The 14,033-nt window shown below is 36.2% G+C and overlaps 2 protein-coding genes across 2 annotated transcripts; both read right to left on the bottom strand.

The window, feature by feature from the left end:
* Window positions 1-229: 229 nt before the first annotated feature.
* LOC123602683 (olfactory receptor 1044) lies at window positions 230-1,189 on the bottom strand. The gene has a single exon (XM_045487146.1). It carries the CDS (start codon window positions 1,187-1,189, stop codon window positions 230-232), a length of 960 nt encoding a protein of 319 aa, XP_045343102.1.
* A 10,419-nt stretch (window positions 1,190-11,608) lies between these two features.
* Window positions 11,609-12,556, bottom strand: LOC123602682 (olfactory receptor 8J3-like). The gene has a single exon (XM_045487145.1). The coding sequence runs from the start codon at window positions 12,554-12,556 to the stop codon at window positions 11,609-11,611; it is 948 nt and encodes a 315-aa protein (XP_045343101.1).
* Window positions 12,557-14,033: the final 1,477 nt, after the last annotated feature.

The following is a 14,033-nucleotide window of genomic DNA, read 5'->3' as shown; positions in this document are numbered from 1 at the left end:
CTCTATGGACCAAAAATGAATTATTCTTAATACATCTTCCATTACAAAATGAGAATGGATATAAATTCTTACAGTTGTTTTCACATCTAAAATCTCATTTTAAGTGAAAATATTTTGAAAATTTCATTCTACAGTGAACACATATGCAGAAGTTGCATATTAAAAACAGACATTCTGATAGTTTTTAAAGAGCAGACCGTGAAGAAAAGCCTGTTTAGATTTACTCAAGTTACTTCCTTAATTTAATGGACACAAAAGCCTGGTTTCTATTGACAATGACTTTCTTCAGAGCATCTTTCACCTCCTTGTTCCTAAGGCTGTAGATCAAAGGGTTCAACATAGGAATGATCACTGTATAGAAGACTGAGGCCATCTTATCCGTGTCTAGGGAATGGTTTGAGCTTGGCTGTAAGTACATAAAGATAAGGGTCCCATAGAATATGGTGACCGCCAGCATGTGAGAGCCACACGTGGAGAAAGCCTTGCGCCTGCCCTCAGCTGAGCGCATCCTCAGGATGGCAGAAATAATGTACGTGTAGGAGACAAAGACGACCAGGAGGGAAGAAATGAACATGATCCCAGCACAGACAAAGATCCATAGCTGTTTGGAGTGAGTGTCTGAGCAGGTTAGCCTGAGGAGAGGCATGTCATCACAATAGAAATGATTGATGACATTGGAGTGGCAATAGGAGAGGCGAAAGGTGAGGATAGTATGAAATAGTGCAACCAGGAAGCTATAGCTGTAGGGGACAACCACAAGCTGAATGCAGATACCTGGGGACATGACAACCAGGTAGAGGAGAGGGTTACAAATGGCCACGTATCTGTCATAGGCCATGGAAGCCAGTAGCAAGCATTCAGCAGTCATGAAGGCCAGGAAACAGCCTAATTGAGCAGCACATGCACTGAAGGAGATAACATTTTGTTTGTACAAGAAATTCCCAAGCATTTTGGGGGTAATGACAGAAGAGTAGCAAAAGTCAACAAACGCCAGGTTGCTAAGAAAGAAGTACATCGGTGTGTTGAGTCTTGAGTCTGTTCTAATGACTAGGATCAAGCCGAGGTTACCAACTACTGTGAAGAGGTAGATAGATAAGAAAACCACAAAGAAGGGCGTCTTTAATTCCTTTCGATCTGTGAGGCCCATGAGAATAAAATCCTTTACGTGGGTGCAATTTATCTGAGCCATATCTTTCCAAGGCTTCTGCATAGGAAAGCAGAGAAAAGAGTTAAATTCAAATTGCTGCTCCTATGAGTAGTAATTTTATACTTTACTGTCTTGTGAAGAGGTTTAGTTGCCAAAATAGTGATTGTTAGCATATTGTGATTCTGGGAATGAGATGGAGAACAGAAAGAAATATATGCGGGAAAGGCATATTTCACTTCTCTCAAATCCATTGTCTATAGAAAGATGGGACCCATGGAATAGTCCACGTTGTTGTCCCAAAGCTGACAAAAAAATAGTTTGTATTTTTTATCTTACTTTAATAATTTGTCACTTAAAGTCCCTTCTAGGTTGCAGAGTAATCTTCATAGTTATATTAACAATTCAAATGCTAAAAATGGGTAGAGAGAGTACAATGAGATGTTTATTGGTCTCATTTGATGTTGCTAGACCTTTATGTAAAAGCCATATTGTAATGCCCACTTTACACACGAGGAAGAGGAAACTGAAATAGTAACACCTGAAACAAAAGCAGATGACTGGTCTGAGTACAGGTAGTTTGGTTTCACACTCGTATGTTTTTAACTCAGGAGACCATATCTCATCATTTTCAAATTTTGCTTTCTATCACACTGCACACACATCGTTATCTCGGCAACATGAACCTACATGATCCAAGGGAATGAACCCTCACGAATTTTACAATATATTACGAATGAAAATAAACTGATATTTGCTTTCCAAGAGATTTGAAAATGTATGTCTCTTTAGAAGTCAATTTATGTTTCTTTCAATTCTTTTTACCTTTTATTAAGGAAATATCAATTTAAATTATGTTTTTGTATTCATCCTCATTTTCTTACTTTAGGTTGGATATTTATTTTTCTTATTCATTTTGACTGACTTTCCTAATTGAACTATTGAACATCTAAATATAATTTAAGGAAATCTATTGTAGGAAAGCATAAGAATTATAGAACTGTGTTCATACTGTTAATGTTAAATGTCATCTCTCTTCTCCTTTTCTTCTCCCTCTCTCTTTCTCTCCCTCTCTCTCTGACTGTCTCTCACTCTCCCTCTCTCCCTCTTTCTCTCTCCTTCTATCTCTCTGTCTCATCTTTGTACCTGAGAAATGAAAACAAATCTTTCTTAGATAAACTCATGCAAACTGCTTTATACACTCTGGAAATTAAACAGGGAATAAATATACAAATCTAATAAAAACTTATGTTTCTTCAAATTTTATCCAGAGTTTACTAATAGCTCTTTTGTAGCTCTTACAACTATTATTCAACTTATCCAAAAACGCATTTTAGTTATTTTTTGTTTGTTTCAATCAGTATGTGTATTGGGAAACACTGTGTGGTAAGTAAAAACTTTTAAGAAATACTTATTTACTTTAATTTTATCATAAAGAAATTGTATATTCCTTTCTAAAACATTAATATTCATGGAGTTTTAATGTCTAATTACAGCAAGATGGAAATTGAGATAAATAAGAATTAGCAACCCATCTATTCCAGATATCTAATTTTCATATTAAAAATGAAAGGCAATCTAAGCAAAATGTTTTTTTAAAAGGAGAAAGGAACGAGAAAGGGAAAATAATGGGGTGCCTGGAGGCTCAGTTGATTGAGTTTCCAACTCTTGATTTTGGCTCAGGTCATGATCCCAGCATTGTGGATTGAGCTCTGAGTTGGGCTCCATGCTCAGGGCTTAAGATTCATTCTCTCTTCCTCTGCCCCTCTCCCCCCCAACTCTAAAAAGAGCGGGGGGGGGGAGGCAATAAAATAAAATTTTTATCTATTGGTCTGCTCATAAAAGATCTTTCTGTAGACTATTAGCTCTCAGACTCAACATTTTTGTGTCACAAACCACAGAAATAAATAGTTATTACATGATGGCAATGAAATTAATAAATATATCCAGAATGATACTCTCATTCCCTGGCATGCACTTACCTTGCATGTTCTTTTGTGTTCGAATAGAAACTGTTCTACATATCAGATGAAGAGTTAATACCCAAAATCTATAAAGAACTTCTCAAACTCAACACCCGAAAAACAAAGAATCTGGTGAAGAAATGGGCACAAGACATGAATAGACACTTCACCAAAGAAGACATCCAGATGGCCAACTGACACATGAGAAAATGCTCCACATCACTCATCATCAGGGAAATACAAATCAAAACCACAATGGGATACCACCTCACACCTGTCAGAATGGCTAACATTAACAACTCAGTCAACAGATGTTGGCGAGGATTCGGAGAAAGAGGATCTCTTTTTCATTGTTGGTGGGAATGCAAGCTGGTGCAGCCACTCTGGAAAACAGTATGGAGGTTCCTCAAAAAACTAAAAATAGAACTACCCTATGACCCCACAATTGCACTATTAGGCATTTATCCACTGGATACAGGTGTGCTATTTCGAAGGGGCACATGCACCCAATGTTTATTGCAGCACTATCAATAATAACCAAAGTATGGAAAAGCCCAAATGTCTATTGATGGATGAATGGATAAAGAAGATGTGGTATATGTATACAATGGAGTATTCCTCAGCAATCAAAAAGAATGAAATCTTGCCATTTGCAACTATGTGGATGGAACTAGAGGGTATTATGCTAAGTGAAATTAGTCAGAGAAAGACAAATATCATACGACTACACTCATATGAGTACTTTAAGACACAGAACACATGAACATAAGGGAAGGGAAGCAAAAATAATGTAAAAACAGGGAGGAGGACAAAACATAAGAGACTCTTAAATATGGAGAACAAACAGAGGGTTACTGGAGGGGTTGTGGGAAGGGGGATGGGCTAAATGGGTAAGGGACATTAACGAATATACTCCTGAAATCATTGCTGCACTATATGCTAACTAATTTGGATGTAAATTTAAAAAAAATGGAAAAATATATAAATACAAAAAATATTTTAAACAAAGAATCTGTTCTATTCTAATTAATTGAAATATTACGGTTAAGATTCTAAAAATGGAATCATGATCTACTTACTAGTAGTTACAACACAGTTCCAAAAGCTACACTCTAGCATAACACATACCATCACCAATCTCACTAATCTGAGTAGATGAGCAACTTACCTATAAACAGATCTAAGCAACACCTCCCACCCTGATCAATAAGCAAGACTGTGCACATTCCACCCTTTTCTTGGTTATGTCCAACTGCTACTCCCTTAGGAGCCTATCTCAATTAACTCATTCACTCTTCCAATAATATATATTGAGAACCATTCATTTCCAAGCACTACTGTCTGAAAACAGAGCAGCCAAAGAATAGGCAGTAGACTAGACTGGAAAGAAAACTTTACCTCAATTTCCTTTATTTTCTGGTCTCTTTTCTTCTCAATTGTTTTGCTTCACTACAACACACAAAATTCTGACCTTTGTACAGACAAACCATTTTACTTTGTATTAAAAGTAAAGCATGAATTATATTTAAAAGTGTATGTAAACTTTTATAATCTCATCCCTTAATATCTTTATAATCGCAATTCCATTCAATTCTCTCTACCAGCAGTGGACATCCATTGGTTCAGTTAATCAAACTGGTCTCCACTTGTCAATAACAGCATGCCCTTCCTTGCTTCTCTACTTTGTTCTTGCCGTTCCTAGTGCAGTAAAACCTTGGTTTGCAAGCATAATTCATTCCAGAAATAGGCCTGTAATTTAAAGCACTTGTTTATCAAAGTGAATTTCCCTGTAGGAAATAATGGAAACTCAGATTATTCGTTGTAAAACTCCAAAATATTCATATAAAAATGAATTACAATACTGTAATATAATACAGAATAATAAAGAAAATACAAAATATAAAGACAAATAAACAATTAACCTGCATTTACCTTTGAAAACCTTCTTGGTTGATGTGAGGGAGATGAATGACAGGAGAGTTATTGTCTAGGACAACTTTCACTATAACTAATGGAACCACTGCTATCTATTGGCTCAATGGAATCTTTTTATTTTCCTGCAAGTTTAACAAATAACTTATCCAATGATCTAGAATGAAGCAAAACATTCCCAAGCTTAGTCTTGTATGGAAAAGCAAAGGACTGTCCATAGGTGCTTGGAAGTGACAAAAAATACACTAGCGCCAGTTGTGGGCTCCCTCCAACATTCTGAAAAATCACTGATTTCTGCCAGGCAAAAGAGCCTGAGACTGAGCATCCAAGCATGGAAGACGATCACCCACAATCCCGCAGTGAGAGAGAGAGAGAGAGAGAGAGAGAGAGAGAAAGATTGAAGATCCTTTGGCTTATTCGTGATCATGTTACTTTCAGCATCATGTACTGCTTGCATTGCAAGACATCACTCATTTATCAAATTAAATTATTATAAATGTTTGCTCATCTTGTGGAACACTCACAGAGCAAGTTACTTGCAATCCAAGGTTTTACTGTACTCTTCTTTACAAGAAAAATGGATGATGAAAGGAACATTCTTTTATCCTTAATGCCTGTTGAAACATCATCTATTCTGTGAAGAGCTACTTCCCATGTTAACATATTTCATATGTTTTTTCTAGAATCACTTGAGACATAATTCATTTATAGTTCTCGCCACGTGTATAATGACCATCTGTATCCATACGTCTTCCCTTTCTAGATGTTAGTTAGACATTTTAAAATTGAGAGCCATGACGGTTTTTTGTCATTTCCTAGTGCAGTCTCTTCTACATGTTAGATAATAAAGAAATAAATAGTAACATTCGGTTAACTATTTTGAGATTAATATCATAATAATTATATTTGAATATTTCTTCGTCTTATTCTTATGTTACAGTCATTGCTTTGGAAAATATTTCTAAAGACACACTGGCGATCTTTGTCCAATATACTCCCCACTAATCCTGCGTGAATTCTCTAGCTATAAGAAATGCAGAGACACAGTTTTGGCATAGATTATAATCTGATAAATCACGGGCCTGATTTTCCCAAATTTCTTCAGAGATTCTGAACTGAAATTTGTATTTTCTTTAATCTGAAAAGAAATTATATATACGAAATAAAATACATATAAAATATATAATCTAAAAATAAAAATATGTATAAATAAATATATATTTAAATCCAAAAAGAAACACATATAAATATAAATATAAATATATCTAATGCAAAATCAGAGAAAACAGTTTACTTTTATTTTACAAAATGCACTAGTCCATCATGTTATGCTCTATTTAATTAAAAAAAATTTCACATTTATTTATTTGAGACAGGCAGAGCATGAGTGGGGGAGGGGCAGAGAGAGAGAGGGAGACACAGAATCCAAAGCAGGCTCCGGGCTCCCAGCTGTCGTCAGCACAGAGCCCAATGTGGGGCATGAACTCACAGACCATGAAATCATGACCTGAGCTGAGGTCTGATGCTTAACCGACTGAGCCACCCAGGCACCCTCTACTCTATTTAATTTTTAAAATTCTTATCTTGAGCTGCTACAGGATTGTTAATAAGTCAATAAGTCAAAGCCCACCATTTTGAAATATATTCTTCTTATCTACCCAGGTAGAAGGTGCTCCTCTTTCTTCACACAATGGGTCTGAATAGCAGGTGACTGCACGTATTTATTAGTGTCTCTGTCCCAAAAGATCTTGCCTCACAGCATGATGCAAGCAAGATTATTAGAAAAATTACAGTCCCTGTTCAATTGATACCTCGAGAAAGCTTTGAAGGTTTATTGATGTGATTCCCTGTTTTTAAAGAACTGCATATCTATATCTCTGCCATTAGTATAGTATTATTGCTCTAAGGTTCTCCTAACTCTTAAAATATTATGATTAGTTAATTTTTAAACATTATTTTTGTGGTAGTAGATGATTAGTGTCAATCTTTGAGATTTGCTTTAAAGGGCAAGTGTGAATTACATTTTTAAAACTCTCATAACTTCCTGTGAGATGAGTATCTATTTCCTTCAAGGACCTCCCCCTTAATACTGTATGCACAGGGCATTTGGTAAAAGCTCTGGGCATTAGTTTCCACCCTAGTCACTTTGACCTAGATGATGAATAAGAAATATGTTGCCAATGGTGCATGGGGAATGAAGTGTGGATATGTGAATTTTCTATACTGGCTATGAATTTAAAATTTTCTCCTATCCTTTGAGCAAAAAGTTAACTATAACACTGGGCTGCGATATAATGAAGAAGGGGATGGAGTCTTACATTTCTTTTCCATGATGTATTAAAAAGACACTGTGCAGGAGAAAATATAGCAAAGGCTTAAAAAATCACATGCTGCTTACATTGTGTAAATGATGATCAAGCTAGGGAAAGATCAAGATAGGGAATTGTATATGTTTGAACTACATGCTCCAGACATTAAATAATACTTTGAATGTATACTGCCTTTTTCTTCCTCGCCCCTGTTTGGGGAACACATCTGGTACAATTGGCTAAATATCCCATCTCTACTTGTGTCTTGTTATAAAATGCCGCGACTTGAGGTTTGGTATTGAGATGCTTGTCCATTATGTACAGTACAACACTTAAAAACAAACTAACAAAATCCTGAGGAGCAGTGATTCTGAACAAGGCATTCAATGCTGAATGTAATTAAAAGGACACTCTTACTAATGAATCAGAAATATTTGTTTATTTTTTAAATGTTTATTTATTTTTGAGAGAGAGAGAGAGACAGAGTATGAGCAGAGAAGGGGCCGGGAGATGGGGAGACACAGAACCCGAATGCTCCAGGCTCTGAGCTGTCAGCACAGAGCCAGATGCAGGGCTCGAACTTGGGAACCATGAGATCATGACCCGAACCAAAGTCAGACACTTAACTGACTGAGCCACCCAGGCACCTCTGAATCAGAAATATTTAAGGAGTATGGGGCACCTCGGTTAAGTGTCTGACTACAGCTCAGGTCATGATCTCATGGTTCCTGAGTTCGAACCCCGCATCTGGCTCTGTACTGATAGCTCAGACCCTGGACCCTGCTTTGGATTCTGCGTCTCCCTCTCTCTCTGCTCCTCCCCCATTCATGTGCTGTCTCTCTCTGTCTCTCAAAAATAAATAAACGTTAAAAAATAAAAAGAAATATGTAAAGAGTTCAGAAATTACATTCGATTCCTCAATTCTTTTTTTTAATCTTAAAATATTGTATCAGGTAAAACAATTAAATAAAATAAAATACAACTGATAGAAGACATTTTATAAACGGTCATGGAAAACCATACCTACATTTTATATGGGAGTACAGAAACTTTATTCCATGAATCCTGCATGTATATTTACCCGATGGTCCTGTTTAATGTCAATCCATACCTTCCTATTCAGACTTGTAGCAATACTGTCAGTATCCATAAGTATTTCATGGCTTAGCTCTCCTAAGCATCCATTTCCTCACTCATGTCTCATCACAAACAAGATTTATAAGGCATAGTGTCTGTGAATAAATGTATAATAAAACCATGCTCAGTGAACAGAACTTGGCTGATCAGACAAGTGTAGTAAATTAAGGATTTCCGTCTTGTAACATTAGACTAGATCAATAATATTTTAACATCAACAGTGGGTGCATACTAAAAGACTCTACATGGGACGCCTGGGTAGCTCAGTCGGTTAAGCATCTGACTCTTGATTTCGGCTCAGGTCATGATCTCATGGTTCAAGAGTTGAAGCCATGTGTCGGGCTCTATGATGACAGTGCAGAGACTGCTTGGGATTCTCTCTCTCTCTCTCTCTCTCTCTCTCTGCCTCTCCCCTGCTCATGTTGTATCTCTCTCTCTCTCTCAAAATAAATAAATAAACTTAAAAAAATAAATTAAAGACTACATAATTTTATTCTTTCCTATTATTTAGTGGATCTATACATTCCCATACCTAAGTTCAGGGTAATAAGAAGATTCCAAAGGACTTTGTGGTCTCCTTGTTTACTAAAGCATCTGCTTTAGCTGTCCATTCTAAAACTAGGACCATTCATCAATAATTTTACAACAAATTAAAGGAAACAAGGGACAATGCAAAGTATCCACTAAAGGCTTTGTCACGATGTTAGTATAACTGATAAAAGAAAACATTTTCGGGGAGCCTGGGTGTCTCAATTGATTAAGCATCTGACTCTTAACCTTGGCTTGGGATTCTCTCTCTGCCTGTCTCCCCCCTACCCCACTCCCTCTCTGTCTCTCTCTCTCTCTCAAAATAAATAAACTTAAAAAAAAAAACCAACATTTCTCTTGGATGCCTCATATTTCTTCTCCCCAAATTGGGTAGTTTAGAAAGAATTTAACTTAATTAGGAAGGAAATTAGTAGGGAAGAGTTTAAAAAGGATTTGGGGGGCAGGTAATCTAAGGATACCTCAATTACAATTCCTTCATGTCTATGAGTCTAATTTTGTTTTTTAGGATTGCATTTCTTTTCTTATATCATAATTCTTATGCCTAAATATTTAGTGCTTATACTTGAAGAAGATCTTCAACACTGGAATTCATTTATAAGTAAAGTGAACATACCCATAGCAGGTTAACATGATTTTCCATATACAGGAATACCTCAAAGATTTTGAAGGTTAGGTTGCACACCACTGTTGTAAATAAAGTATCACAATAAAGCAAATCAAATAAATTTTTTTTGTTTTCCTAGGGCATATAAAAATTATGTTTACACTATAGTCTATTAAGTGTGTAATAGCAGTATGTCTAAAAAACAATGTACATAACTTAATTAAAAAAAAGCTGTATTGTTAAAATATGCTAACCATCAACGGAACTTTCAGTAATTCATAACCACTGGCCACAGATTACCATAACAAACGTTTGGAATATCACAAGAATTACCAAAATGTGCCAGAGACACAAAGTAAGCAAATGCTTTTGGAAAAATCATGCTGCTAGACTTGCTGAAAACAGGGTTGCCACAAACATTTTTAAAAACAGGAATGTCTGTGAGATGCAATAAAGCAAAATGCAATGAAATGACAGATGCCCATATCTCTTCCAGTTTAGTTCTTTGACTATTTGTCAAGACTCATTCCTAAGGGTAAGTGTCGAAATCAGCCATAGAGCTGATTAAAATATGGATTTATTGACCTTTTTCTGGTGATGCTGGTTTAATAGGTCCATAATACAATCTGGTTACCTCTATTCAAAATTGTACAATAGAGATTGGTGTATACTCACTGATCAAAAACTCTCAAAAAACAGCAAAAAAGTCTATTACAACAACAAAAATTTCCCTCTAATGATACAAGGAATTCTCACAAACATGATCCCTGGAATGTCTAATGATATCACAGTACAGGACATATATTATACACAATAAAGAAGACTGAGAGAGTAGGGAAAAATGAAAATCCTCCAGTAAATTTATGAATCAACACGAAAATATCAATGACTGTCCTCTGGGTCTTTCACTGAAAAGTTATATAAATTATATTAATTTCAAAATAATTTCAATCAGGGGCACGGGGGTTGCTCAGTTGGTTAAGTGTCCGACTTCAGCTCAGGTCATGATCTCACAGCCGAGGAGTTCGAGCCCCGTGTTGGGTTCTGTGCTGACAGCTCAGAGCCTGGAGCGTGCTTCAGATTCTGTGTCTCCCTCTCTCTTTATCCTTCCCCTGCTCAAGCTCTGTCTCTCTCTTTCAAAAATAAATAAACATTAAAAAAAATAAAAGTTAAAAAATTTTTTAATTAAAAATAAAATAAAATAATGTCAATCATATTTAGTGTTCAGAATGTAAATTCATCAGTATTATATGTTTTTTTTTTATCAGACAGTAGTAAAGAGTTTTATTTTAAATATATTTTTCAGTTCAATTTTATTCACTTGGCTTCGAAGAGGATTTTAACTATCTGGATTATAGTTCTTCAAAATGCAGTGATCCACTATACCCCAACATACCCAGGCACAAAGCAAAAACAGAAACCAAAGGATAAGAAGGATCAATTTACTTCTCTCAGCTGTATTTTATTACTTTGTTCAAGTTTATTTACTTTTTTTAAACATATGTCTCTCCCAATTCCTGGAAATATTTCTTTAAAATTTTTCTTTTAACATTTATTTATTATTGAGAGACAGAGAGACACAGAGCATGAGCAGGGGAGGGGGAGACACAGAATCCGAAGCAGGCCCCAGGCTCTGAGCTGTCATCACAGAGACCGACTCGGGGCTTGAACTCACAAACTGTGAGATCATGACTGGAGCCGAAGTAGGTCGCCCAACTGACTGAGCCACTCAGGTGCCCTGAAATATTTCTTTTAAAATTGGGTATGAAGTTAGTGAGCAATGTTTGTTTCTGTAACAACCTCACATTTCAAAGAACTTGAGTTGACTTTTTAATTCAATGCTTCCCAAATCCTAGCTCCTTTTAATTCCTGGGATTAATTGTAAACCTATGTCAGCCACCTGTTTGCTTTCTCCGACATATGGTAACCTATCTTAACCATCTCATCATTGACCTATAGAGCTCTAAAATTACACTGATTTTAAAGAATAGCATGAAATTGTTAGAAATCTCTGTAAGGCAGCCTTCACATCCTTATTCCGCAGGCTGTAGATCATGGGATTCAACATGGGGATCACCAGTGTATAAAACACGGAAGCAATTTTATCGGTATCCAATGAGTAGTTAGTTTGAGGCTGCAAATACATGAAGAGAAGGGTCCCATAGAACACAGTGACAGCCATCATATGTGAAGCACATGTGGAAAAGGCTTTTTTCCTTCCTTCTGATGAACGCATCCTTAGAATGGACAAAACAATGTTGAAATAAGATACTACAACTATTATCAAGGATAAGATCAAATTTGTAGCTGCGGATATAAATACTATTGTCTCTGGAAGGTAAGTGTCAGAACAGGACAATGTTAACAGTGGGACAATATCACAGAAGAAATGATTGATTACATTGGAAGAGCAATAAGACAGAGAAAATATACAATATGAAACCACAATACCTGTGGAAAAGCCATAGAGGTATGTGAGGGATACCAGCAGAAGGCAGATCTGTGGAGATACCACCACCATGTAAAGCAGGGGGTTACAAATGGCCACATAGCGGTCATAAGCCATCACAGCTAATGTGAGCACCTCGGCTACAATGAAAAATAAGAACCCTCCCAGTTGGGTGGCGCATTCATAGTATGAGGTGGTTTTCTTCTGTACTAAAAAATTGATCAGCATTTTAGGGGCAATGACAGTAGAATCGCCGAGATTGATGATAGCCAAATGGCGCAGGAAGAAGTACATGGGGGTTTGAAGTTGAGAGTCAACACTGGTGAGGGTGATGATGCCCAGATTCCCTGCCATGGTCAGCCCATAGATCACCAGGAAAACAAAGAAGAGTGGAATCTGGAGCTCTGGGCGGTCTGAGACTCCCATGAGAATGAACTCAGTCACCAGGGTGAGGTTCCCTGGAGCCATGTAAGGGTTTGGAAACTCATCTGTTAGGAGAAGAAAAGGAGAAGTGGTTACAAACTCTGAAGATTTATTTTTTAGGACTTTCATTAGGCAGTAAGGGTAATTCCTTAGGTGAGATTTCCTGGAATGATGTATGAATCTAACTTGGTTGTTGAAATCAAGGTGCTAGGACTAGTAAATAAACTACAGTCATTTGGAAGAGAGAAAAAGCAAGTGCAGCAAATTAAATAGATGACCCAGCTTCATTCATTATTGGAGGATTTCCTTCCTCACATTCTTATTCAGTTTTGAATATCTTATTAGCTTGCCAGGTATTTGAAGCCATGATTTCTATCTTATATGTCTCTTGAGTGTGAAAAGCCTTGAGGAATTGTATGCCTTCAAAAAATCCAGTTTCTCCTTGTGATTTCTTAATCTGGGACTTGTTGCTTTATTGTAAGATTGGATGATTCTAGTCACTATCCTGCCTCATTTTCTTTATCCTATCTTTCTATAACTTCCAGCTGATGGACATTGAATTTGCAATTTCTACCATCCATATCTGTTAACTGTTTTTTCTCATTTTCCATTTTATTAACCCAGACAAAAATACTTGGAAATATGTCTTTTTTTTTACGTTTATTTATTTATTTATTTATTTATTTGATAAACACAGAGAAAGAGCATACACAAGCAGGGGAAGGACAAAGGGAGAGGGAGAGAGAGGCTCCCAAGCAGGCTCCACTCTGTCCTTCCAGAGCCCAATGCAGAGCTCTACTCACAAACTGTGAGATCATGACCTGAGCCAAAATCAAGAGTTGGGTGCTTTACTGACTAAGCCACCCAGGTGCCCTGGAAATATGTCTTTTATTTTTTAGATGACTTATTTTCTCTTCAGCTTTCAGAAAATAAGACCTGTAAAAATTACAAATATTTGTAAAACAACCCATTATGCTTTATTGGATACTATTTCTTTTTCCTTTTTTTTCTCATAACTTTTCCTTCTTGCCTCACAAGTTATAAACTTCCATCATGGTTATTTTTAATCAGTATTTTTAATTTATAGAATATTATAACATTATTTTAAAGACATAATATATCTGGCCTTTGTTTTTAGTTGAACTTTATCTTGACATATTTTCCTACTTTTGACATATTTCACTACTGCAATGGTAATAAACACCCTTACATTATAAAACCTCTATGATAATTTCATTGCATATATTTCCCAATGGATCAGCATGCTATTATAATATGACTGAATATTTTCCTAGAGTTGCTTGTTTCGAGAATGGTCATCTGTTCCTAACTAAGCCAATTAGAATCCCTTCCCAGTTACAACTGATAGTTCCAGTGGTGGGCACCTGTCCAAAAGAGTGCCATCTTGTGTTACATTCTAGAGAATCAAGACTATATCATCATATAACATAACATCCACCATTTAGCAGAAGTTTAAGTATTCTTGCACATAAACACACAAAATTAATAGTAATAGTAATAA

Source organism: Leopardus geoffroyi, chromosome D1, assembly GCF_018350155.1.
Source record: "Leopardus geoffroyi isolate Oge1 chromosome D1, O.geoffroyi_Oge1_pat1.0, whole genome shotgun sequence".
In the NCBI taxonomy this organism is placed as follows: domain Eukaryota; kingdom Metazoa; phylum Chordata; class Mammalia; order Carnivora; family Felidae; genus Leopardus; species Leopardus geoffroyi.
This window is presented reverse-complemented; position numbering and strand designations above follow the sequence as displayed.

Excerpts from the sequence above, each read along its gene's own strand:
- LOC123602682 (XM_045487145.1), bottom strand. The coding sequence starts at position 12,556 with ATGGCTCCAGGGAACCTCACCCTGGTGACTGAGTTCATTCTCATGGGA.
- LOC123602683 (XM_045487146.1), bottom strand. The coding sequence starts at position 1,189 with ATGGCTCAGATAAATTGCACCCACGTAAAGGATTTTATTCTCATGGGC.